We start from the raw sequence: 26,457 nt of genomic DNA, 5'->3' as shown, positions 1-26,457 counted from the left end.
AAAAATAACGTCGTAAACTGTTGCAAACTTAAAACGCAATGGCCACTCTCAGTAGGTTTATTCTAGTGCGCATGACAACGTGACGGAAATACTACCATTAGATTGGCTGTAACGGAGTAGTCCGATTCTGCTGCAAAATCAAGTTGGAGCTGTCCGTTTCTGAAACTGATGCTCGTTTTAAAATGCAATTTTTTGCATTTTCTAGCCGCTTTTGAAACTAAAGCAATTCAGATTTGAATTCCTCGGAAAAAATCCTATAAGACTGTACCTTTAACTCAAATTTGAAAAAAATGGAGTTGTCCCTCTTTGATACTAAGCTGAAGCTCCTCAAATAAGATAAAATAAACTGTTTAAAATATATTTATTACGTTGAACTAATATAATAGTTACTATAAAATACTAATAATTTTATATAAAAGCCTTCCAGTGTATAATATTCTTAAAAATTATAATTTTGTCAAGCCACCATTTTGTCCATTTTGTGGGCGTGTCCAAAGTATTCGGAGGAGAGATTGACGTACTCGATGTGCCACGGAGCAGAATTGAACGACCTCCTTGCGATTATGTTTTCCTGATATAACATCTGAAATTATGAATGTTTTGACGGGTGTTGTGTTTTCAGTGTGTGATTCGTTCGGTGTTGTGGTTAGCAACGGATCGAGAATCCAACTATCATATCTTCGTACGTTTCTGCTATCCTGATACAAAATCTGAAATTCTTGGTGTTTGTGTCGTTGATCACAACCGCTAAAGAATTGAACGAACGATCTTTCATCCGTTTCTGCTATCCTGATACTAAATCGGGTATTTCGTTCGAAATTATAAGAAGGACGTGACCACGGAATAAATAACCACACAGAAGCGAAACTCTTGCCGAAAACGGTAACATAATTTTCATGCCCATGTGTCAACGTAACTGGTGCAACCTCACTTTTGCGACTGACGTGACAGTGGTTTATAGTTAAATTTTATATTTATATATGTTTTATTTTATATTTTATTTATGTTAAATTTTATCTTTCATATAATTAATAACTACTTGTCAAAAATATTACCTAATTTGGAATGGTCTATTCCTTAGAACATCAAGTTCTATTCTGTAACTGGTGCACAAGGTCAAATATTTCGGTCCCAACAAAATCAATGGAAACGACAGACAGATTCGCTTCTGTGTGGTTATTTATTCTGTGACGTGACTATGGATGGGACTTATTCTCAACATTTATTATTCTTACTTAGTCTTCTTCTTCTTGTCTAGGTGCCGTCTCCGCTTCGAAGGTAGGCAATCATCAGAGCGATTTTTTACTTTTGAGATCGCGGTTCTAAAAATACTTTGTTACTACATCCAAACCATTCCCTAAGATCCTTCAGCCATGAGTTACGTCTTCTTCTTATGAATATTTTTTCCTGGATTTTTCCTTGCATAATGATCTGGAGCAGTGGTGCTCAGACTTACACTGTACCTATAGGATCTATACCACATAAACTGTAAGCGTCCAGCGATCGACTGCTAGTACAAATAATTTGAAAATAAAAAAAATTATTTCACATTTCTGTTGTAACTACAGAGAGTTGTAATTAAAGATGTTTTTCATCTTAATTTTACTTGGATGAAGTGCGTGGCACTTCATATCATCCACAAGTTAGCGCAGTCTCCACCTTTTCCATGTGTAGGTATTTTTCCGTGAATCGCGATCGACTTCAAAAACTTTGGCGCTCGACCGGTCGATCGCGATCGACCGTTTGAGCACCGCTGATCTGGATATTTATCTCCTCTCATCACATTTCCCATATACCTATCTCAGTTTTCTTTTCTTAATGTTCTCTTTCCTTGTGCATACGTCTCATTACCACTACGTTGGTTATTCTATCTACCCACGAGATCTTCAGTACTCTTCTGACATCCACATTTCGAATGCCTCCAGTTTCCTCACGGCAATTTTCTTCAGTGTCCACGCTTCCTTCCCGTAGTATAATATGGATAGCACATAGCACATCAGCAGTCGTATTTTTAACTCAAGGTTTAAGTCCCGACAGCAGAGAAGCCTCTTCATTCTTGTAAATTTGCCTCTGGCCTGTTTGATTATGATTCGTATTTCTTGAGAGCTGCCATTGTTTTCATTAATGGTTGGTTGTACCTACCTAGATATTTTCACGCTCTTACTCTTTCAGTAGGTTGATTCTGTACATATATCTCACGAATGTCCAGAGTTGTCTTTGTTATTGTCAATAGGTATTTTGTCTTGCTTATGTTAAGCAATAGTCCATATTCTTCACTCACTGCGGTCACTTTATTAAGCAGTAAGTATCTGTAAGTCTTCGTGTGATTCGGCTAAAAGGACTAGGTATATCATCAGCGTATCTCAGGCTATTTATGGTCATGCCATTAATTCTAATGCTAATGCCTATGTTTTGTTCATCCATTACCTAACTTAATGGACCAAGAGCTAGCAACGTCGGAAAAAAATATTTTAAGACAACTGGTTCTTTAATATATTATTCCCTATGCCTCCTCGAACACTGTACCGGCCATCTGGCTGCTGATACAGGTTGCGTTCGCGTTCATTACTGCGCAGCACACTTGTACCTGCAGGTAAACATATCGAATTTAAAATTATTGTAAGACGAAATAGCTATTTGTATAACAAGGGAGGAAAGTGCTACTTTTCCTCCCGAGAATGAAGTTTACTGCCCGACGCGTAGCGGAGGACAGTAATCATTCAAGGGAGGAAAAGGCACTTTACTCACATGTAATACATATGATTTTTCCACCTTCCTTAAATAACAAGTCATTTTTTCATTTTTACTTAATTTATTTATGTAACTACATAACCAACAAAATTTATTAAAACTAAAACTAACAAGTATGTAGAATATAACTGTCAGCTGTCAAATATAAGTCAAATTATTAATGTAAACATTGTTAAATCAAAATAACAATTTACTGTTTTTTACCATTCTGCAAAATACAGAGTGTTTTATAAATAAACCTTAAAATGTATAGATAGGTACTTACGTAAAAATGTAAGATATTGTACAGGGCGTCAATAAGTTATATTTCATGAATGAAATACCATGACGTCACTTTTACTTTTCCTCCCTAGGGAGGAAAAGTACAACTTTGCTCCCTACAATCAGGTCCGGAAAAGTATACTTTCGGTAGAGGTAAATGGAATAGCTATTTGTATAACAAGGGAGGAAAGTGCTACTTTTCCTCCCGAGAATGAAGTTTACTGCCCGACGCGTAGCGGAGGGCAGTAATCATTCAAGGGAGGAAAAGGCACTTTACTCCCATGTTATACATATGGTTTTTCCACCTTCCTCAAATAACAAGTCATTTTTTTCATTTTTACTTAACTTATTTATGTAACTAACCAACAAAATTTATTAGAACTAAAACTAACAAGTACGTACAATATAACTGTCAACTGTCAAATATAAGTCAAATTAATAATGTAAACATTGTTAAATCAAAATAACAATTTACTGTTTTTTACCATTCTGCAAAATACAGAGTGTTTTATAAATAAACGTTAAAATGTATAGAAACTTACGTAATAGAACATAGATATTGTACAGGGCGTCAATAAGTTACATTTCATGAATGAAATATCATGACGTCACTTTTACTTTTCCTCCCTAGGGAGGAAAAGTACAACTTTGCTCCCTACAATCAGGTCCGGAAAAGTATACTTTCGGTAGAGTTAGGTGGAAAAAATTATTTTGTCATTACTTTTTAAACATTCTTAGAAATATGACCTATCATTGCCAGACATTTTTGTGGTTTAAAAAGTAAGTAATGACAAAAAAAATGTTTCGTCCTAAAATAATTTAAATTCAATATACAGGGTGATTGATGAGTGTGACAAAGCTCAGTAAATCCGCTATAGTAATAGATAGCAATAAAAGTTGATAACAAAAATTGTAGCCAACTTTCAGCTTTACATTACGAAATTAGTTAGAATGTTACAGGGTGTTCGATAACAAAGTGGCAAACCAAACTTATGTTTTTTTTTAAATGGAACTTCTTCTTCTTCTTCTTCTTGACTGGCTTTACAACTCGGGGTGAGTCCTCGCCACATCCACTATGGCCCTCCATCGTCTGCGATCTTGCGCTTCGATTTGCCATTGTTGTACCCCAATCCTAGATGGGAATGGAACACGTTAAATGGAACACTCTATATTTTATTTGATATTCGAAATTCTCTTAACTTTCCCATTACAAAAATGTAAAGGTTTGTTATGTTATATAGGGCTTTTACAAAGTTATAACCAATTTTGTATGAAAAACGTAACAAGTTCAGCTCCCTGTATAAATAAAAATAAGCACAACAGCAATGGTTTATTGGTGCTATATTTTTTTGTTGATCGTCAAAATTTATAAAAATGGTTGATATTGCTAATTTTTCTTATATCGAATACAGGGTGAGTCAAAACGCAAGTACATTCTTTTCTCAGAAATTTTAAATGGAACACCCTGTATTTCATATCACCATCGAAAAGTATCATTACCGTACTTTAATTTTTGTATAATATTCCCTATCCCTAAATTTGTTAGTTTTCGAGATATTTTCATTTTTCAGAGCAAGTTATTAATTAAGGTGTTCTATTTAAAATTACTGAGAAAATAATGTACTTGTGTTTTGACTCATCCTGTATTCGATATAAAGAAAATTAACAATATCAACCATTTTTATAAATTTTGACAATCAACAAAAAAATAAAGCACCAATAAACCATTGCCGTTGTGCTTATTTTTATTTATACAGGGAGCTGAACTTGTTACGTTTTTCATAGAAAATTGGTTATAACTTTGTAAAATTCCTATACAACATAACAAATCTTTATATTTTTGTGATGGGAAAGTTAAGAGAATTTCGAATATAAAATAAAATATAGGGTGTTCCATTTAAAAAAAAACATAAGTTTGGTCTGCCACTATGATATCGAACACCCTGTAACATTCTAACTAATTTTGTAATGTGAAGCTCAAAGCTGGCTACCACTTTTGTTATTAATTTTTATTGCTATCTATTACTATAGCGGATCTACTAAGCTTTATCACACTAATCATTCGCCCTGATTTTGTATTTACCTCTGTGGAGGTGTGCTGCGCAGTAATCAACGCAACCTGTATCAGCAGCCAGATGGCCGGTACCTACGGTGTTCGAGGAAGCATAGGGAACAATATAATATGAAAGAATCAGCTGTCTTAAAATAGTTTCTCGAAAACGTTGCTAGCTCTTAGACCATAAAACGTTTTATATTATAACGTTATATATATTATATATTGGGGAAAGTACCCTTGTCGAACACCTCTTTGTATTTCTATTTCTTCTGATGTTATTTCTTCTATTCTTACTGCTGCTTTTTGAATACAAATAGGGGAGGACTATGTCCTGCAGTGGACTTAAAATGGGATGATGATGGTGATGATTAGATCATACGGTGTATACATCCATCAATGGAAAGTGTTTGTGGATAAAAATGAAAGAGCAAAAATATTTTTAGATTTATTGGTGATTCACATTATATGTATATTAATATTAAGTTAGGTACGTTACATTTAGTTATAATAATTTTACCTTAATCATTAAAATATTAAAATGACATTTATATTAACAAATACACACAGGGTAAAAGTCCTGGGTAAATATTCACTTTCAAATATTGTGGCCATTTTGAATAGAATATTTAACATAGTACTTAATGAAACAAGTTATAAGTACAACGGAAGCTTGTATACGAGACTAGTGGTAGATGAGGCTGTCAAACAATTACAAGAAAAAATGTGGTATATCTGTAATCTGTACCAGGTGTCTAAATTTATTCAGCGGGGTGCTATTGTTGGAGGTGTGAAATTACATAAACAAGGGGTTATTTCATAAAACACGTAGATCCCTTGTTTATGGAATTCCACACTTCCAACAATAGCACCTCGCTGAACTGACTATTGATGAGTTTCCTAGATAGCTGGTAGTACACATGACAATTAATAAAAAAACGGTATATTTTACCAACTTAAATCCTGTATTTTACCTCATATTTTATTAATCAATAAATTGTCAAAAAAGCTTAAAAATTAAAGTCAAAAAAGTTATGCGATAAAATAACCGTTGCCTACCCAAAACGGACGCATATGACCGGAACTAGAAATTCGCAATTGAGGAAATCGATTGATCTCTGGAAGATAAATAAACATAAGTACCAGTTTTCGTTTTTCTAAATACATAGTTTTGTTTTTGAAAATATTTTTCAAATTCAAAAAAGAAAAAATATTCAAATCCATTTAAAACCCATTAAAACAAGAGTACCTTTTAGCACTAGAATACCTCATAATTTATTAATCAAGTGTCAAAAAAGCTTAAAAATTAAAGACAAAAAAGTTATGCGATAAAATAACTGTTGACCTACCCAAAACGAACGCATATGACCGGTACTAGACATTCGCAATTGAGGAAATTGATTAATCTCTGGTACATGAATAAACGTACCAGTTTTCGTTTTTCTAAATAGTTTTGTTTTCGAATTTTTTTTTCAAATTCAAAAAAGGAAAAATTTTCAAATATATTTTTCTGTAAAAAACGTTGTATCCTATCGACTTCAAGAGTACCTTTTAGTACTAAAATACCTCACAATTTAATAGTTCAGTGTCAAAAATGCTTAAAAGTTAAAGACAAATAAGTTATGTCATAAAATAACCGTTGCCCTACCCAAAACGGACGCCTATGGTCGGTATTCGAAATTCGCAATTGATGGAATCGATTTATCTCTAGAAGATAAATAAGCATACCAGTTTTTGTTTTTCTAAATAGAAGCGTTCTGAAGGAATTTAGAAAAAAACTAATTACAAGGCACCATCTTCAAGCTCCCTTAGGAAGCATTTTCGGACTAGATGAATTGGGTTAAAAATTATCTTAAAATTATCTCAGAACTCTCTGGTCTTCGTTTGTCGGCAGAGTTTCTGGATACCCTGTATAATTTCTCATAATTTCTCTGGTCTATTATAAATGTTTTTCTTGTATTACGTATGTCATCAAGTATTGGATGATTTCGTATTAGATGTAAATTTATACCAATGCACTTATATCAACGATATTTCAAATTAGTGAGTGCCTCCATTGTTAAATCAATGAATTCAAATTAGTCCAGAAAGCCACTGCGCATCCGCCAGGAAAAATATTCTAATTCAGATTTTTTGCACAATCTTACTCAAAAAGGACTCCTTTTAACAAATTTGCATGTTGCCAGGACCAAAAGGTGGTCAAAAATTTTTTAAACGTTTTTTTTTGTTTTTTTCCTAAAATTATTTTTTTTGCATGGAAAAAAGTTTTTTTAGGTTTTTTGGATCATTCCAAACAGAAAAGGTCTTTAGTGACTTTTCTCTAAAAATGATAGTTTTTGACATGTAAGCGATTAAAAATTGAAAAATTGCGAAATCGGCAATTTTTAACCCTCAAAAACTATGTGAAAAGCTGAAAATTTGAATGTTGCCAAGGTAGGTAGATATTCTTTAAACATTGATTGTTGAAATCCCGAAGAGTTTTTTGCAATACAATATTCAAAACTCCTATTTTTTTTTAATTGCTAATCAAGCGTGCTCGACACTATTTTCCACCGACAGTACCTATGGTGCAAATGAAAGGAATAAATTCGTTATTTCGTAAACCGACGACTTTAAGGAAAAATCCCGAAACAGGTCGATTTTTATTTTTAAGTTGTGATATTGTGGCATATATGGTATACTAGTGACGTCATCCGTCTGGGCGTGATGACGTAATCGATGATTTTTTTAAATGAGAATAGGAATCGCGTGGTAGCTCATTTGAAAGGTTCTTCAATTCTCTATTCAGTAATGTAAACATTTACATAATTATTTATACAGGGTGTCCTTCTACTTCTTTTTTTGTCAAATAATTTAATTTAATAAAATTTTTTTGGACACCCTGTATAAATAATTATGTAAATGTTTATATGACTGAATAGAGAATTGAAGAACCTTTCAAATGAGCTAGCACACGACCCCTATTCTTATTTAAAAAAATCATCGATTACGTCATCACGTCCAGATGGATGACGTCACTAGTATATCATATATGCCACAATATCATAACCTAAAAATAAAAATCGACCTGTTTCAGGATTTTTCCTTATGTTTGTTTTTTATTTATTACAGCAAATTTACAATCTACTCAGTAGTACAGGAGTATTTAGCAAATATAATGAGTGGTATGTGGCTTGTAGGGGGTACCGTCCATTAACGGTTCTCCAAGTCTTCACCTCATCTCCAAGGTCTTCGGGCCAGGTTCTATTTAGACGTTTAGTAGGTAGTGGTGGTTGGTATAGTTCTCTGATGATGTGGCAATCATTTATGGAATTTCTTTCTTTGGCTCTGTTTGCTTGAAGGTCAATGACTTCTTTGATGAATGGTATACCAAGATCATTGTGTATTGTATGATTGGAAACGTACCATGGAGCATTGGCTATTGTTCTAAGGTTTACTGCAACCCCAGAATTCAATTCGATATGACCAAATAGGTTTGAGGATGATCTTGTAGATCAATATTTTATTCTCGAGTGAGAGTTGTGACTTATTTCCAAGTAGCTAGTACATTTGTCATTCCTACATTCTTTTATGTTAAGTTATGTCCGTTTGGCTTTGATATGGGTTTTCCAAGTAAGCTTGTGATCTAGATGCAGTCCTAAATATTTCACTTCAGATTTTTGTGGAATTGGCATATGATTGATGTGTACTTGGGGACATGTTGGTTTTCTTGTTGTGAAAGTAACTGCTGTCGATTTTTCGGCGTTAACTTTAATCATCCATTGTTCAAGCCAGGTTTGTAGCACTTGTAGGTAATCCTGAAGTTTGTTGGTAGCACTTTCAGGATCTGCGTCTAAAGTTAGAATTGCTGTATCATTATTGGTAGGAATGTCTGCTGTATAGGGTATAGGAATGGGCCAAGGACACTACCTTGGGGGACTCCAGAATGGATAGAATGAAGATTTGATGTTGAGCCGTTAAGTTTGACTTGAAAATATCGTTCGTTGATGTAGGATTTGGGAATGAGATATATTTATTTGGTGAGACATGTGTGTTTTCAATTTATAAAGGAGATCGTCGTGCCAAACCTTGTTAAACGCCTGCTTTACGTCAAGAAAAGCAGAAGCGCATATTTTCTTCTCTTCCAAGCAGCTTTTTATTGTCTTAGGGCCGGTTTTTCGAACGCTAATCAAAAATGGAATCAACTGATCAATATCAAATATTTAATTACTGTCACCAACTGTCAATGTCAACTTTGTTTGGATTGCTGAAAACATAATTGATTACAATTATGAGATTTATTAACCAATTATGTTAATAATCGTTATGTTAATTAATAATTAATAATTAATAATTAATTAATCAATCAATTATGTTAATTATCATAATAATAATTAACATAATTGATTAGAATCAACTGATTGACGTACGAATGAGGGTTGTTGTTATTTGATGGTTGTTAAGGAGACTTAATTATAATCAACATCTTGATTAGCGTTCGAACAATCGGCCCTAAGTGATTCGATGGCTTGTTATCTTGATAAAAAATTATTTTATTTTTTTTCCATGAGACACACAACATATAGTTGTCATAATCTTTTGTGCTGACAAACTAATTTTGTCTTGTTTCATGCTTGTATCTTCGTGTCAATTTTTTAGGTTTCCTCATTTCTTCTTCTTGCAGTTCCTTCTCCTATCGGATATTGACTATCATCACAGCTATCCGTACCTTGTTGGCGGCTGCTCTGCAAAAATTTACTGAGCTGCAACTGTACCACTCTCTTAGATTTCTTAGCCAGGAAATTCTTTTTCTACTTATGGATCTTTTATCCTTAATTTTACCTCGCATTATGAGCCTTAATATCTCATATTTCGCAGCTCTTGTAATGTGGAGTAAATATTCCAGCTTTCTTGTTTTGATGTTCTTTATCACCTCGTAATCCTTTTGTAACCTTCTTAACACTTCTAGCAGTATTTGTAACATTGTAACAGCAGTACATTTGTAACAGCAGTATTGTAGCATTTGTAACTCCAAATATGGATCCATGGTATTTTCAAAATCCTTCTATAGCACCACATCTTAAATGCTTCCAACTTCTCTATATCCTCTACTTTTAGCGCCCAGCTTTCCATTCCATACAACAAAGTCGAGGACACGTAGCATCTTAAGACTCTAATCTTCAGCTCCAAAGAAAGTTCTCGATTAACTAATGCTTGTGTTGCAACTTCAATGCTTGTCCTGATTTCTCTACCTTGATCATTGTTTTCATTTACCCAGGTTCCCAGATATTTGTAGTTATTCACTCTTTCTACTCGTTTTCGCTCGTTATCTAGCCTTCCTACTGTATGTTGCTCAGAAATAATCATGAACGTGGTTTCCTTAACGTTCATTTGTAGTCCATATTTTATACTGACTTGATGTAATTTATTTACTAATCGTTATAGTGCTTCCAGATTGTCTGCAAATGGCAGATAGTCTGCAAAGCATATGACACTTGAAGACAGTTTACTATGGTTTCTATTAAACTGTTTATTCTGCAGATTCTTTGTTGTTTTTATCTTCTGTAGAGAATTTTTTCTATAAAAGTGTACATATGTATACATTTTATTACATTTTTTGTTTCCTGCAAAAATAACCACTTGACAAAAAACAGAATATCTTAAAAGTTTCGTTGAACACTTATTATTTGCACCTTTTCCTGTTAACGTTTGACAATATTTTATTTCATTTATTATAAGCTTCCTAATTGTAATTCAAAATGAAAGACATCTTTCAATTCGTTCAGAGAAGACCACCATCATTTATGTACGTTTCACCTTTTATAAGGATCGTCAGAGAGGCTCTATGGTCTGCTCTGAACGAAAAGAGAAGTATCCCAATGCCGAATTAAAATAAATAATTCGATACGGATCCTGTAGCGACATCTACTAAAAACTTCGAAGTTTTAGTTCCGAAGAACTAAAGACTTCTACTGAGACCAAATTCTGGTAATACCTGTATTCCTGCTTTCTAATACTTGCAAATCAGACGAATGATGAATTAAATGAAGACTAGAAGAAATCTAAAATTGCATTTCACTACCTGTCTATTCATCTATGCAAAAATTCCAACGAATCTTGGAAGTGGGGGACAAAGGGGTGCTGGGCAGCCCTTATAATTTTTATATTCACCCCTGCCCACCACCCCTTTGTCCTCCACGCAGCTTTCCGCTCCTGGAGATTTTGCTTAGCTACGTCATGGTCTACTTATTCCCAAATGTGGGTGCACTATCTTGATCATAAGTGTCAAAAAAAACCCCTTATAATTTGTATATTCACCCTTGCCCGCCACCCCTTTGACCCCCACGGAGCTTTCCGCCCCTGGGGATTTTGTTTAGTTTCGTCATGATCTACTTATTCCCAAATTTTGGTGCACTATCTCGATCATGAGCGTCACAAAAAAAAATAATAAAAACCGCGACTTTGACTCCTTATAACTACCCTCGTCCCCCACTCCCACTGGTTTCCGCCTATAGGGGAAAGTCATGTACTCAACTGATTCAACATATCCCCATATAGTTTGTCCATATTACTTATCACGAGAAAAATCTGCTTCTATCTCTCCGACTATTAGTCCTATCTGAGTACAGGGAACAAAGATTCGTTGGGGTTTTTACCTTGATGAATAGAGAGGTAGTGAAATGCAATTTAGATTCCTCCTAGTCTTCTAATTCATCGTTCGTCTGCTTGGCAAGTATTAGAAAGCACGAATACAGGTGTTACCAGAACTTTGTCGCGGTAGAAGTTCTTCAGAATTAAAGCTTCGAACTTTCTTTCTAATATCTAGTATTCAAAATGACCACGTTTTTAACATTAAGATTAAATTTTATTATTAAAAGTACATTCAATATTTAAATATTCCACTTTACACTTAGTTAATTATTTAATTTCAAATTTAACCTTACAGTGACCACATAACCTCAAAAAAAGAAACATTCAAATTTCTCAAAGCCACTGGGTACAATATTTATTTAACTAGCCACTAGTTTAATAATAAAATGTTCTAATAATTAGATAAATTGGCACTACAAGTTTTATATACAGAGTGTCATTGAACACTTGCGATACTGTCAAATAATCGTATAAATTTAAATTATCAGTTTTTAATTCAATACACCCTGTATATGTGTATATCTATAACAAATATATTATCATCTAAAATATGTTTATTTTATCCTAAAAAGGTACTAAAATGGTTCAACATAATTTTTTTCTAGGTCTAACACCATTGTCTATTGAGGACTTTGACTTTCTCTTAGGAATTGGATACTTTTTACTTTTTACATTTGATTTAAAAATAAAAGTAAAATATTTCTTTTAATTTAACATTTATTCCTTTATCTGTCCAGTCAATGTCTTTGAACATGTCTTCCAGTCCCAGTATGAATAGTTTTAGTGAGATACCGTCTCCCTGGCAAACTCCTCTCATCTTTCGTGTTCCCATCTATTTGTATTTTCATTGTAGCTTTCTTGTACATATTACGTAAGAGCATTCTGTATCGGGAATATATCCTGCAGTTGTTCACAGCTGTCACTATGGCCCAAAGTTCTATGTAGCCAAATGCCTTTTCATAATCAACGAAGCCAATGTATAAGTTCAACTGATATTCATTGGCTTTCTCTATTAGCGTTCTGACTATAAGAAGATGATCCGCTGTATTGTAATCCTTTCAGAATCCTGCCTACTCTACCAATTGGTAGTTATCAAGCTTCAACGTTAACCTATTAGTTATTACTCTCATAAACAGTTTGTATATTTGGGACAGCAGGAAGATTGGCCTATAGTTCTTTTCTTATTTTCCCTGTCTCCTTTTTTGAAGAGAATTATTGTCAAACTTTCATTTCAATCATCTGGGACTTCTCCTCTGTGAAGGCATTCGTTGGGGGGATTTTTCAATTCTTCGAGAATAATTTCACTCCCCTCCTTCAAAATTTCGGAAAGTATTCCATCTAGGTCCGGAGCCTTATTGTTCTTTAGTTGTGCCATAACTTGTTTTATTCCGAAGGATTCTATATTAGGGAGTAGGTATTTCTGAGTTGACATTCATTAGGTATCTTGCTTTTAATATTTGCCTCTGCAGTGTTATCTGGGTCCTTGTTTGAGGAATATAAATCACGGAAAAATGAATTTGAGCAACTTTTAGGACGTTACTTTTAGTAAAATTATGACAAAAATATTTACCATAATTTATGACAACTGATGTATGATAAATAAATCAATGTAATTTGAGTGAGTAATTTTTCAGTGTTCTAGAGATAATCAATATTTATGTTGATACACAAACGCATCATACATAAATATTATTAATCTCTAAAATGATTTTTAAAGAGTAAAGCCTTATTCCTCACTTAGATATGGATTTTACATATTATAAACATTTTTTCGTTGTGATATATAAATTTCAAAATTAAATAACGATGAATATACATATATAGCTTTTTAAAGTTTTTTTGAACTTTTAGTATATTTTATCTATGTCTTTTTTGGTCCGTGCATTAATTGATGTAGTGACAATTGTTTAATAATTATATTATACAGGGTGCTATTGCATATTTTTTATAACTTTAGTACTACCCTTTTGTTCTCTTAAGTCTGTAGGTGACAATTTTCGTGCTTCTATCATAGAAACCATCAAAGATTTTTTTATAATATGCCACAGCAAAATTTTCACTATCTCTCAAACTAGTACTAAAATACAATACAAAATGAATCGTTAATGTGTAAGAAGTTTTAAATTTTGTTTCTTATTACTGAATATAGTTGAAAAATTAATAAATATTTCAATTTACCTATTGGAGCACATAGATTCAAAAGTCCAATGAAAATCAATGTACAATACTTAATACATTTCCAGATATAGTCCGGTTTTTGGTTTTTCCAATGTACATACATAGCTAACGTGCCAAATAAAACAAGTGATAATGTACCGATGTGTGCTTTTGCCCTGGGGGTGAGTACCATCCCTTCTCGGGGGTAAAAAAATATATTTTCAAAATTAGCCCGGAAGTGGATAAACTGACTAATTCTGAGCAACTTTTGTTATACATATATAGTGTTTTTTTCTCAGTCAAATAAAGTAACTTGTGAAGTGGTGATGATTAATTTTATTTGAGATGCTAATTAGGGGGTGATTTTCACGATTTTCTTACCAAAAAAAGGCACCAGCTTTATTTTGAGCATAGCTTCCTTACTTTTGATGCTGGAAATTTTTTGAAAAACGAAAATATACCTTTTTTAAACATTGTTAAACAAAGTTTTCCCCGAAAAGTGCTTCATTTTTTGGTTATTTCAGATGAAATATTCGATTTGGATTTTAACGAATAAGAACTTATATTCATTAGCTACAACTTCTTCTGCGGCTCTACCATTTTTTCATTTTTTTAAAAGCTATATTTTGCTAAGAATACTTTTTTTCATAAAATACTTAGAATTATTTGCGAAAAATCGTTTAAAAAAGTGTTTTTTTTGTTGTTGAAAAATTAACATTATTCACTCGTTAAAAGTATTAAAAACTCCTAAATACATAACTCGAAAAGACTTAGTGAAAAAAAGCTATAGAACAAAAGTTTAGAATTAGTCAATTTATTTACTTCCGGATTTATTTTTTGAACGTATATTTTTTCACTCCTGAGAAGAGGTAGTACTCACTTTCAGGGCAAAAGCACACATCTGCACAATATCACTTTCTTTCTTTGACATGTTAGCTATGTGTATGCCAAATTTTATGTCAATCCAAGCGGTTCTTTAAAACCCGGAGGTTTTGCAATATTTTCCCGTGATAGTCCTGTCGCCAGGGGGGGTACAACGGCCTCGTTAATTCAGATGGACTTACCCAAGTTTTTTTTATGTATTTTGACCCGTAGAACACGAATTTTTTGGGTAACAGTTGATCCGGATGTCGATAAGATTGTTATATACCAAGAACTTGAGGAATCAAATAACAGCGATTTTTGGCAAAACAAAACAATATTTTGTATTTTTTGGGTCATTTTAAGCAAAAAATATTTCTACAAGTTTTTTAGTAGGATGCACAGTTTTCGAGATAAACGCGGTTGAACTTTCAAAAAATCGAAAAACTGCAATTTTTAAACCCGAATAACTTTTGATTAAAAAATAAAATAGCAATTCTGCTTAGCGCCTTTGAAAGTTCAAGTCAAATTATGTCGGTTTTGATTATTTGCATTGCTAAAAATTTATTGTGTTATTGTTAAACAAAGCTACAAACAACTAGTGCGTGAGTGATGTTTCTATGATTTCTCATTTAAAATCGAACGAGTAGGTAGAATAGGTACTAGTGCAATCAAGACTATTTCTACGTTACATGCGGTAAAACGCATGTAAAAGCACGGGAAACCCTACGTGTTTATAGCTTTGTTAAACAATAAAAAAATAAATTTTTACCAATGCAAATAATCAAAACCGATATAATTTGACTTAAACTTTCAAATGCGGTAAGCAGACTTGCTATTTTATTTTTTAATCAAAAGTTATTCGGGTTCAGAAATTGCAATTTTTCGATTTTTTTAAAGTTCAACCGCGTTTATCTCGAAAACTGTGCATCCTACGAAAAAACTTGTAGAAATATTTTTTACTTAAAATGGCCCAAAAAATACAAAATATTGTTTTGTTTTGCCAAAAATCGCTGTTATTTGATTCCTCAAGTTCTTGGTCTATAACAATCTTATCGACATCCGGATCAACTGTTACCCAAAAAATTCGTGTTCTACGGGTCAAAATACATAAAAAAAACTTGAGTAAGTCCATCTGAATTAACGAGGCCGTTGTACCCCCCCTGGCGACAGGACTATGAGTGAATGGAATATAAACTAAGTTATCAATCGAAGCAGCGCAGAAAACGACAATAAATATCGCCTCCGTACCACCAGATTGACAACAGGTGGAATACTTTCTTTGGTTACACCTCCTGACTTTTACAATTTTAGATGAGTTGTGAATTATTTAAAATTCTCTCATCTTAATTTTCTCGGCACCTGTATGACTTAAAAAATTGTAAAAGTCTCAGGAGGTGTAACCTTAGACAAGGAAAGAGAGAGGACGAGTAATCCTATGACCAAAAGTGAAGCCAAACTGACACCAGAGATTTTGATCATCGACGTATCTTTGGGGTATTGTTATGCATTGAGTATTTAAAATAAAAACATGAAATGTATTTAAAATGAAGAATTTGTGTACGGTAAATGTTTTATTAAGTTGCTCATATTACGTACATATGTTTCAATACATACATATGTTTTTATTACGAATTTTAGATGATGATTTACTTTATTTTTTATGAAATTTTAACCTTCAACGAACACCCACCGCTGGCAACCCATTGTTATTTTTGACGTGACCGCCATGTTTCTGGTGACAAACAAACCAAAAACTGGCTTCACTTTTGGAACGTGTGTTTTAAATGAGTGTTACCCGTCCTCTCTTTTTTCCTTGTCTAAGGGTGTAACCAAAGAAAGTATACCACCTGTTGTCAATCTGTTGGTACGGAGGCGATATTTATTGTCGTTTTCTGGGCTGCTTCGATTGATAACTTAGTTTGTTTTCCGGTAGATGGCCCTAGTTCATCCGTGACATTTCTTTCTTTGCAATTCGGGAAGGCCCTAAGCTATGGTAAATGGTTAAAGCGGAGAGAAGAGGATATGAGTTTACTGATGAGGGGAAAAAGATCTCCGAAACCGGTATAGACTCTTCCTGCACTCTCCGCTTTAACCAGAGTATTATGCAGCTGCTGCATTTTCGTTTTGCAAAGAAATTGAGAATGTTTATACATTTTGAATGGAATATGTTTCTGGTAAATCTGAAAAGCTGGAAAACTCAAATTAACTTAAATTTTAAGAAAATTTACAAGGAAGTGTATAACTTTTTGTTTAGAAAAGGCAAAATTTGAAAAGTGTGAGAATTGCTTGACATTTATAATTACATTTTTTAAAAATAATCTTTGAATAATTGTATTATCAAAATCAAGAACATTTGCAAAAATTTACTTTTAAATATCACTTCTATTGGCTGTTTAACTTCAGTGTCTATGTATGTATCTTTCTTGGGCCGTAAGGGAGATCTGAATGGAAGGACATATTCAGACAGGCAAAGACCCCTCCAGGGGTTATGATGCCAAAAGAAGAAAAAGTCTATATATGTATGTATAAGCAAAATGTAGAAAGTTAGTAGATATGTAGGTACCAAAAGAAATCCTATCGAATCTGCTAACAAATACAAAATCCAGAAGACTGGAGCACTGGACCTTCGAATTCTAAGTTCCACACTAAGGTCTTTTGTAGAAAATGTTTTCATATTTATACGTGTTTTTCTCATTTGTTGGATTCTTGATAGGATTTATTTTTTGGGCTACACTGGCTATTGATATTTACTCCCAAATGTTTTATGGATGTTTCCTGCTCTATTACTTGTCCCTTGACATACAACAAAGTTATAGAAAAAGTTGAAGAATATATATACTTAGGACAAAAAATAATACTAAATAGGGAAATTCAAACGGAAGAAATAAAAAGAAGAAGAAAGTTAGCATGGGCAGCATTCGGCAAACTGAACTATATACTCAGATATCAGCAAATTCAACTACATCTTAGATCTAAAGTTTTTGATGCATGCATTATTCCGATATTAACATATGGGGCACAAACATGGACAATCACAAAAAATAATATGAACATACTCAAAGTCACTCAACACGCGATGGAAAGAGCAATGCTTGGCATATCACTTAAGGACAGGAAAACAAACACCAAACAGAAAACCAAAGTCACCGATGTGGTACAAAAATCACTAACATTGAAATGGGAATACGCTGGACATGTAGCTAGGAGCGATCTTAACAAATGGCACATAACAATTCTAACCTGGAGACCATACAAACACAAAAGACCTAGAGGCAGACCTCCTATGAGATGGACAGATGATCTGAAACGAACTGCCGGGAAAAATTGGCTACAAGTAGTGTACAACAAAAAACAATGGAAAGGAAGACTTGAAGAGGCTTATGTTCAGATGTGGACGTGAATGGCTAGACGAAGAAGAAAGAAGAAGAAGAAGACATACAAATGTACGTTTATTGGTGTCTTTGAAAATACTAAACTTTTAGTTTTGGAAACGTTTAGATGTAAACTGAACTACCACATTTATTATATTTTGTAGGTAGTACTTGTGCGCGTTGCCTGCTATTAAGACGGTATCATCAGGGTACCTGATGTTGTCTATGTTGGTTCCGTTAATGCTGATTCCACCTTGGATCAGTGGCGGATCCAGAAATTTTGTTTGGGGGGAGGGTCATGGGTCTTGAGGGTGATTTAGTTACCTTTCTCTTCTGATGCAAGGTCACTTAGTCTTACCAACCCTAGGATACGTGGGTTTACAATTATGGGGGGGGTCATGACCCCCCGTGACACCCCCTGGATCCGCCAGTGCTTTGGACCTCGTCAATATGGATCGATATAGAAAATAGACTCCGAATACAGAGTAATAGCGGTGATAAGATGCAACTCTGTCGCACTCATTGTCGGATTCGGATATGTTCGGATGTTGTATGCTCTATATTCTATATGAATTGTTAGTTGCCGTTTTGTGCCAATTTAGTTCTGAGATAATTCGCAAGTCTTGTTCGTCAATTTTAGTTGTTATTAGAATTTAGATCATCTCATGATGGTTAACGTAGCCAAATGTATTTCGATAATCAATAAAATATGCATGTACATCTACAGGGTGTTTCATTAATAATTATCCATATAGTAACTGGAGAAACCTTAGCACAAAATACGAAGATTTAACCTAAAACACTTAAATAAAATGTGGTTTCTTACTGAGTTACAGGGTGTTTTATCTAAAAATTTAAAAACTATTTTTGCTCAGCATTTTAAAACTATTCGACGTATCCTTTTCATACTTAGCAGAAAGTATAGGTACTGTACAAACTACTAAATTACGTTAAACAAATGTTTCTGGCTATTACCAGAGGGGTACGACGGGGGAAAGTGAATGGTTGACCCTTTCCAAATTCTACGCCACTGACGAAATTGCTATTTTAGTTCAATTTTTGGATTCTCCAATATATTCTATGAAAATAATATACTCTTTAGTTGTAACAATAACTTCATTAGTTTTCGAGATATTTGAAGTTAAAAATGAAACGACACGGTTATTTTGATTAATGTATTGTGTCGCTTAATTTTTAACTTCAAATATCTCGAAAACTAATCATTCTATCGTTACGAATGAAGAGTATATTATTTACATAAAAAGTATTGGAAAATCAAAGAATTACACTAAAATAGCAATTTCGTCAGTTGCATCGAATTTGGGAAGGGTCAACCAGCCACTATACCCTGTCGTACGCCGCTGGTAGTAGCTAGAAACGTTTATTTATCTTAATTTAGTAGGGTGTACAGTACCTACACTTTCTACCAAGTATGATAAGGATACGCCAAATAGTTTTAAAGTACTGGGTACAAATAATTTTTAAATTTTAATCATATGAATCATATGAATCATAAATAATCATAAATTAATCAAAATAACTGTGCCGTTTCATATTTAACTTCAAATATCTCGAAAACTAATAACTTTATCGTTACCAATGAAAAGTATATTATTTACGTAGAAAGTATTGGAGAATCTAAAAATGGCACTAAAATAGTAATTCCTCCAGTGGCGTAGAATTTGAGAAGGGTCAACCATTCACTATCCCCTGTCGTACGCCTCTGGTAGTACCTAGAAACCTTTGTTTATAAAAATTTAGTAGGGTGTATAGTAGTCGCACTTTCTGCCAAGTATGAAAAGGATACGTAGAACAGTTTTAAAATGCTGAGCAAAAATAGTTTTTAAATTTTTAGATAAAACACCCTGTAACTCAGTAAGGAACCACAATTTAGTTAAGTGTTTTAGGTTAAATCTTTGTATTTTGTGCTAAAGTTTCTCCAGTTACTATATGGACAATTATTAATGAAACACCCTGTATATTTTTGTCTCTGCATCGTTGTAATAACACATAAAAAGAGCATCTCGTGTTCCCAATCTGTTTCGAAATCCGAATTGAGTGTCTCTCATCTGGAACTCACACTTCTTGTAAATTAATGTAGGTATAGATGACTCTAAGAAAAGTTATAACGATATGAGAAATCAAACTTAATATTCGATACCAACATCTTAAAACGTCTTAATGTTGAATTCTAGTTTATATAAACTTTTATATAAACATGTTATACCTACTTACATACATATTTTCCAAATCTTCACCATAAATATACATTATAGCGCGCGATACAAATATTTGACAATGTATGGGTTTTTATGTGAAAAGCCATCTCGTAACGCGACAGTTTGTAAGCAAATAAATGGTAACGAACAATTCGTAACGCATCAATTCGTAACGGCGACACTTCGTAGCCACGACAGTTCATAACTATACAGTATAATACGATACCGATGCGGGTTCGTTAACTTGATAAACCTAGCTTCAATTGTAACTATAATAAAAGTTAGTTTCCACGTTAAAAAAAATAAATGGAATAATTCAATTGTGACGTTACGAATTATACCGTTACGAATTGTCGCCGTTACGAACTGTCGACGTTACGAACTGACACCGTTACGAATTTACGGCGTTACGAATTGATGTCATTACGAATTGTCCGTTACGATTTTTGGGCTTACGAACTGCCGCGTTACGGGATGTCTTGCACGGGGTTTTTATACTTCTATATATCTATCTGTTTAACTATAAAAAGTTTTTGCAAATGTTCTTCTCTTTATTCTTCTTTATTCTCATTATTCTACTCCAAGTAATTTAGAAAGCAAAACAAACCTAAATACACATTGAATATTTCTTTTTACTATATGTTCTCCTTCAACTTAACATATATATAAACAAGAAAGGTTCACTCCAGTTCATCATCACGATATTATTTGAGCTGCTGTGTGTTACAAACTTGCTAGGAATCTGTCGCACAATAGCTGATCTTAAATCAGGTTCAGATTAACTGCACTCATGTAATCCTCTCGCAGAAGTGGCACGAGTGTCGGAGCACGCCTGAAAAAGAAACAAGGAGTAAATATACAATCTTGCAAATGTCGTTTTATTAGAAAGAACAAAGGAGAGAGGCGCTTCCATTGTGTATAATTTGTTACTTTTTAACGTGAGTATAGTTGGTAACGATAAATACAGTTGTTCCAAAGGATCTTTGCACAAACGTAATGATTCATTATTGCAAACAAGATAAATCAAAACTTTAAGAGTAAACAGTAGCGATCAACAGGTAGCAACAAAATATAACTTCGAGAGATAGTATCATAAACTTTGGCAACAGTGGTAATCTTTGACATTATCTAAGATTAATATTTTGACAATATCATAATCGCGCTAATTGGAAGTAGTAAAAAACGATTTTATTATTAATAAATAGATATTTATAAAAATAAACCAAAATGGGTGAAAATTTTATGTTAATATAGGTATTCAGAAAGGTATTTGCATGAAATATCTAATAATAAAACAATAATAAATAATAATTTTTTGTTGTGAAGCGAAACAAATTTCGATTTTCGCATAATTTTGGCACGGTTTTAATGGACTTTTTCTTGGAAGGTTTCACTTTATTTTTCTTTTGATTTAATTTTTCCATTTTGTTAAAATATTGATAATATTTTTAGAATAAGAAATCCTCCTAAAACTTTATATACTCGCATTAGAATTCGAAATATTTTTACGAAAAATATACTTACCTACCTACATATAACTAAAACTCACAATTAACAACAATCTATTCTTTCAAAGAGGCCAAAACTGATACAACAACAACAAAAATATGTAATAAATTAACTATCAATAAACACTACTTTCCTATGAAACAACAAAAACGAATTCTTAAATTAACACACTACTGCACTGAACAGATATAGATAAAGATGACAGAACAGATTGGAGAAAATCTGACGCAGGTTTGTCAAAATGACAGTGATAATTTCTCTATGTTGACTAATTAGTTATTTAGTTATAATATGTTCGATTTCTTGTTAGAAATAAAAAATTTTAGTAGTTCCAAGATTACACAAAATTTAGGCATGGGATAAAAAAGTTTATTTGAAGAAAGTTTATCTTTTTTTCTTCTTAATAGCGGTACATGCTCCTTTTTTCAATATTTTATTTAGTTATAGAGTAATTTCCACGTACTAACATATTTCTAAAATTGGGCTCTGTACCGCCATTCTCTATTATATTACGAATATGTGTGCCAAATATCTCGACAAAATATTCAAAATTAGAGCCGCAATCTTGGAACGCGTTTGTTGCTACCTGTTGATCGCTACTGTAGCCTCTTAAGTGAAAATCAGCATGTACTGCCAATGTAATTACATATTAGGAAATGGCTATTATCCCGGTGGACGTATTTTATAAAGATATTTTAGTGAAGCGTTTGACCTTTTTTCACTACTGAGAAGATTGATGAACTCAGCAATAAATAGCTTGGACATCATACCGTTTATTAGGAACATAAAGATAATATAGAAAGGTAATAAATAAATTAAAAAGAAAAACAAAAAGCTAAACAGTAATCTCGAGAATAAACGAATAAGTTTCCGTTTGATAGAACTATAGCCAGACTTATGTAGCATAATAACAATTTGTAGGTTAATAGTTATTTATGATATAAGTGTTAAAAGTACATGTTTAAGGTGATACAGTAGCGATCAACAGGTAGCCAAAACGCGTTCCAAGATTGCGGCTGTAGTTTTGAATATTTTTTCGAGATATTTGGCACACATATTTATAATATATTAAAGAATGGCGGTACAGAGCCCAATTTGAAAAATATATTAATATGTGGAAATTACTCTGTAATTAAATACAATATTTAAAAAATGAGCCTGTACCGCCATTAAGAAGAACAAAAAATACACTTTCTTCAAATAAACTTTTTTATCCGATGCCTAGATTTTGTGTCATTTTGGAACTACTAATGAAATGAAAAATTAGTAGTTCCAAAGTGATACAAAATCTAGGCATCGGATAAAAAGTTTATTTGAAGAAAGTGTATTTTTTTGTTCTTCTTAATGGCGGTACAGGCTCGTTTTTTAATAATGTATTTAATTACAGAGCAATTTCCACATATTAATATATTTTTCAAATTGGCCTCTGTACCGCCATTCTTTATTATATTACGAATACGAGTGCCAAATATCTCGAAAAAATATTCAAAATTACAGCCGCAATCTTGGAACGCGTTTTCGCTACCTGTTGATCGCTACTGTTTCCTCTTAAGGCACGCATGTGAAAGTTTGCAGAATGAGCGATAGCGAGTTCTGCAATTCACATGAGTGCCTTAAAAATGTACTTTTTAACACGCATATCATACAATATTTTTTCTACAAACGTAATTACAGGACAATATCTACAAAAACTTTTACTTGAACTTGACTGACATTCCATTTTTATATTTTTTTGACATTACATCAAAATTGACTATACGGTCAATACAAACTGCAGTGCCTTAAAAATATTTTAAAGCACTAGTGCCTTAAAGTAGTATCTTTAACGCTCGTATGGAGTGCTAAGAATTGCATTTTTAACACGGTTGTAGAAAAAAAATATTACTTGTCTCATTAGCTCAAAAATAAGTAATTATCAGAAGTAACCAAATAAAAAAGCAACAGTTAGTTGTTGTAACAATTATGTTTGAAAATAAGAATTACAATGAAACGTAGAAACAGAAACTAAAAATTTAAATACTATGAAAAACTAATTTTCAATAGGGCTTTTCATTCACAGTCATTTGTTTCGAGCTTCTGTCATGTGTCACATAATATTAATATATCTACGTCATACGTTATTGGTATATACCAATGATACAAACCAAAGACGTATGACGTAGATATATTAATATTATGTGACACATGACAGAAGCTCGAAACAAATGACAATCGATGAAAAGCCCTATACAACAAATTCGCTAATGTCACTGAAAATGATGAAGTCAAAATTCTTAGTATGTAAATAGTGTATCAAAGACATGCCGTGTCACTCATCCTTGTTTAACTTCTTGTTTCTGTGAGTAAAAAAGAGATCTAGTATAAAAATTAATTCGTGAATAATTTCACGCACGTGCAAATATCTGTTGGAACAACTGTATGTAATATAATCCTTTTTCTACAATCACTTGATAAAGAAGACTTTTTCGTTTGTCAATGGCAACGAAAAGTTGACATTTACTAAGTACTGTCACTTTATCGCTCTAGCGCGTAGTTTGATTTTACGCTCGTCGTCCGTAGCAACCGTACAACAATACAATACAAACACATTGAACATTCAAACTGAAAGATATAAAAGTTAATGTTATGACATTATAATGACAGATATAAAATAGTTGTTAAAATAAATTTAATGATTTAAAAATAGTTTCATTTTATTAAGTGATTGTAGAAAAAATGTTGTATGTATTACAAGCGCAAATGACATTATTCCTTTGGAGTAATTACCGCTCTCCGCTGCGCGTCGAGCGGTAACTCGTACTGTTACTCTCAGGCAATAATGTATTACTTTTCGCTTTTAATACATAAATAACTATTATTTGACAATATTTTAAAACTGATTTTTTGTGACAGGTCTATGGTTTTATGAGATTGAACCACAATTATTGGTGTAAAGAAAATTAAATTTATAATTAACTAATATTTGACGTCTCGATTTCTACTCAGGAAATCTCCAGTTTTTGGGCCTCTCAGGGTGTTGGTTGTTTTCAATTTTATTGTGCAAAAAAATCTTCATCTACAAAATATCCTGTGAATACAACAATTTCTACTCAGTGGGAGAAACTGAAAGAGGTCTAAGTGTTAGCGTAAACGAGCTTGAAACATACGTCAAGAACAGACCTTTGAGAAATCCCAGATAGGCAAAAATGCCTGGAACAACTAGCACCGAGCACAATGGAAAGAGGCATCAATAATCATAAAAGAAACAGATAAAGACAAAGACAAAAAGAGAAAAGGACATTTTGTGCTAAATGTACCGGTCTATACAATACCTATACACAATTCATAGATGTCATATAGCAACTTAAACTAAACAAAACTTCGCAGCCAGATGAAATTAACAACGAACGAAAAAGTTAACAAAATGAAATGTTTATTTGTGTTAATTACGACTTTAATTGCCAGTCACGAGTTTTTTATGAGGAGTTTCAAAGAAAAAGTTATAATATAATATTTTTATTTCCTCCGTTTTTAACACCTTTATTAAAATTATAATTATATGCTTCTGTGCGGTTTTCGGCTTTTATTGTCCAAATATAAAAACACACTTTGGGAGTTATTATCCCGACCATCGAGCCCTTTGGGCTACCATAAAGGAGAGTTTTAAACTTTAATAGAAAACATTCGGAAATTACACAGCAGATAAACCTCTACAAAAAAGAGTCGTTCTCATGCTTTTAAATAATAAATGGAGCAAAACATAGCAAAGTTATTCTTCAGCCGCTTATACATTTTTGATGGCCTTTTTTAAGCCGGAAATTGGCAGTTGCAGGACGGTTTATCGATGAGTTTTTCACACAAAAGTGATCTTACAGCTTCACTAATAAGATTCTCTTTTTATTTACGTTTAAAATAAGTTTGTTCTAGTAGAGATGGGTATACTATTCTTTAACGTGTAGAGTCACGTTCCAATATTATCATCAACAAATTGTACAGTATACGATAGAGCAGGGGTCACCAATTAGCGGACCGCGGTCCGTATCCGGACCGTGAGCTACTTTTGTGCGGACCTTCATTAAGTTCAGAATATAGCCTTAGCAATTTTGAAAATGTTTAGCCATGAAATTGTATATTATGATTGACTCAATTTATGTGTGCGAAGCCGCTTTATCAAGAATGAACTTTATTAAAAATCGGTACAGCTCTCAGCTAACAGATGAATATCTCAACTCCCCAATGAGAATCAGTTGCACCAAATTCACTCCAAACTTCAGACAGGTTGTACATAATAAAAAAATGTCATTTTTCTCACTGATAATTAAATTTTGTAAAGAATGACAAATTTTCTGATTCGTTTTTTTTGTGGATTCCTGTTCAAAAATGTCCCTTTAAACAAATCAAAAGGGGCCCGGGATGCCGGGCAAAACAATCTTTTTATGCAAATTCAAAATTACATTTTAGCCCCGAAAATTGTATTTAAAAAAAGGTTTTTTTGAAGTTATACTTCTTTACCGGCGATAGAGGGTAAATTTTTATATGGGAAAACCTAGCGACCGGGCGCATGCGCATTATAACTTTGTTCTGATTGGATGTTCAAATGACATGTCAAAAATTATTCAATATGGCGGCTGTGGCACAGCTGTAGTTAGATTATTTATGGTTG

The 26,457-nt window shown here is 33.0% G+C and overlaps 1 protein-coding gene across 1 annotated transcript in view; it reads right to left on the bottom strand.

The window, feature by feature from the left end:
- Positions 1-15,224: 15,224 nt before the first annotated feature.
- The window catches only part of LOC114324661 (KH domain-containing, RNA-binding, signal transduction-associated protein 2-like), a 1,309,325-nt gene continuing 1,298,092 nt past the window's right edge, over positions 15,225-26,457 (bottom strand). The window contains exon 10 of the mRNA XM_028272525.2: positions 15,225-21,138. Coding sequence (XP_028128326.1) covers positions 21,069-21,138 — 70 coding nt within the window. The 3' untranslated portion in view covers positions 15,225-21,068. The remainder of the gene's footprint in view (positions 21,139-26,457) is intronic.

The sequence above is a fragment of the Diabrotica virgifera genome, chromosome 2, assembly GCF_917563875.1.
Source record: "Diabrotica virgifera virgifera chromosome 2, PGI_DIABVI_V3a".
Classification (NCBI taxonomy): domain Eukaryota; kingdom Metazoa; phylum Arthropoda; class Insecta; order Coleoptera; family Chrysomelidae; genus Diabrotica; species Diabrotica virgifera.
Note: the sequence above shows the minus strand (reverse complement) of the source record. Positions and strands in the feature narration are given on the sequence as shown.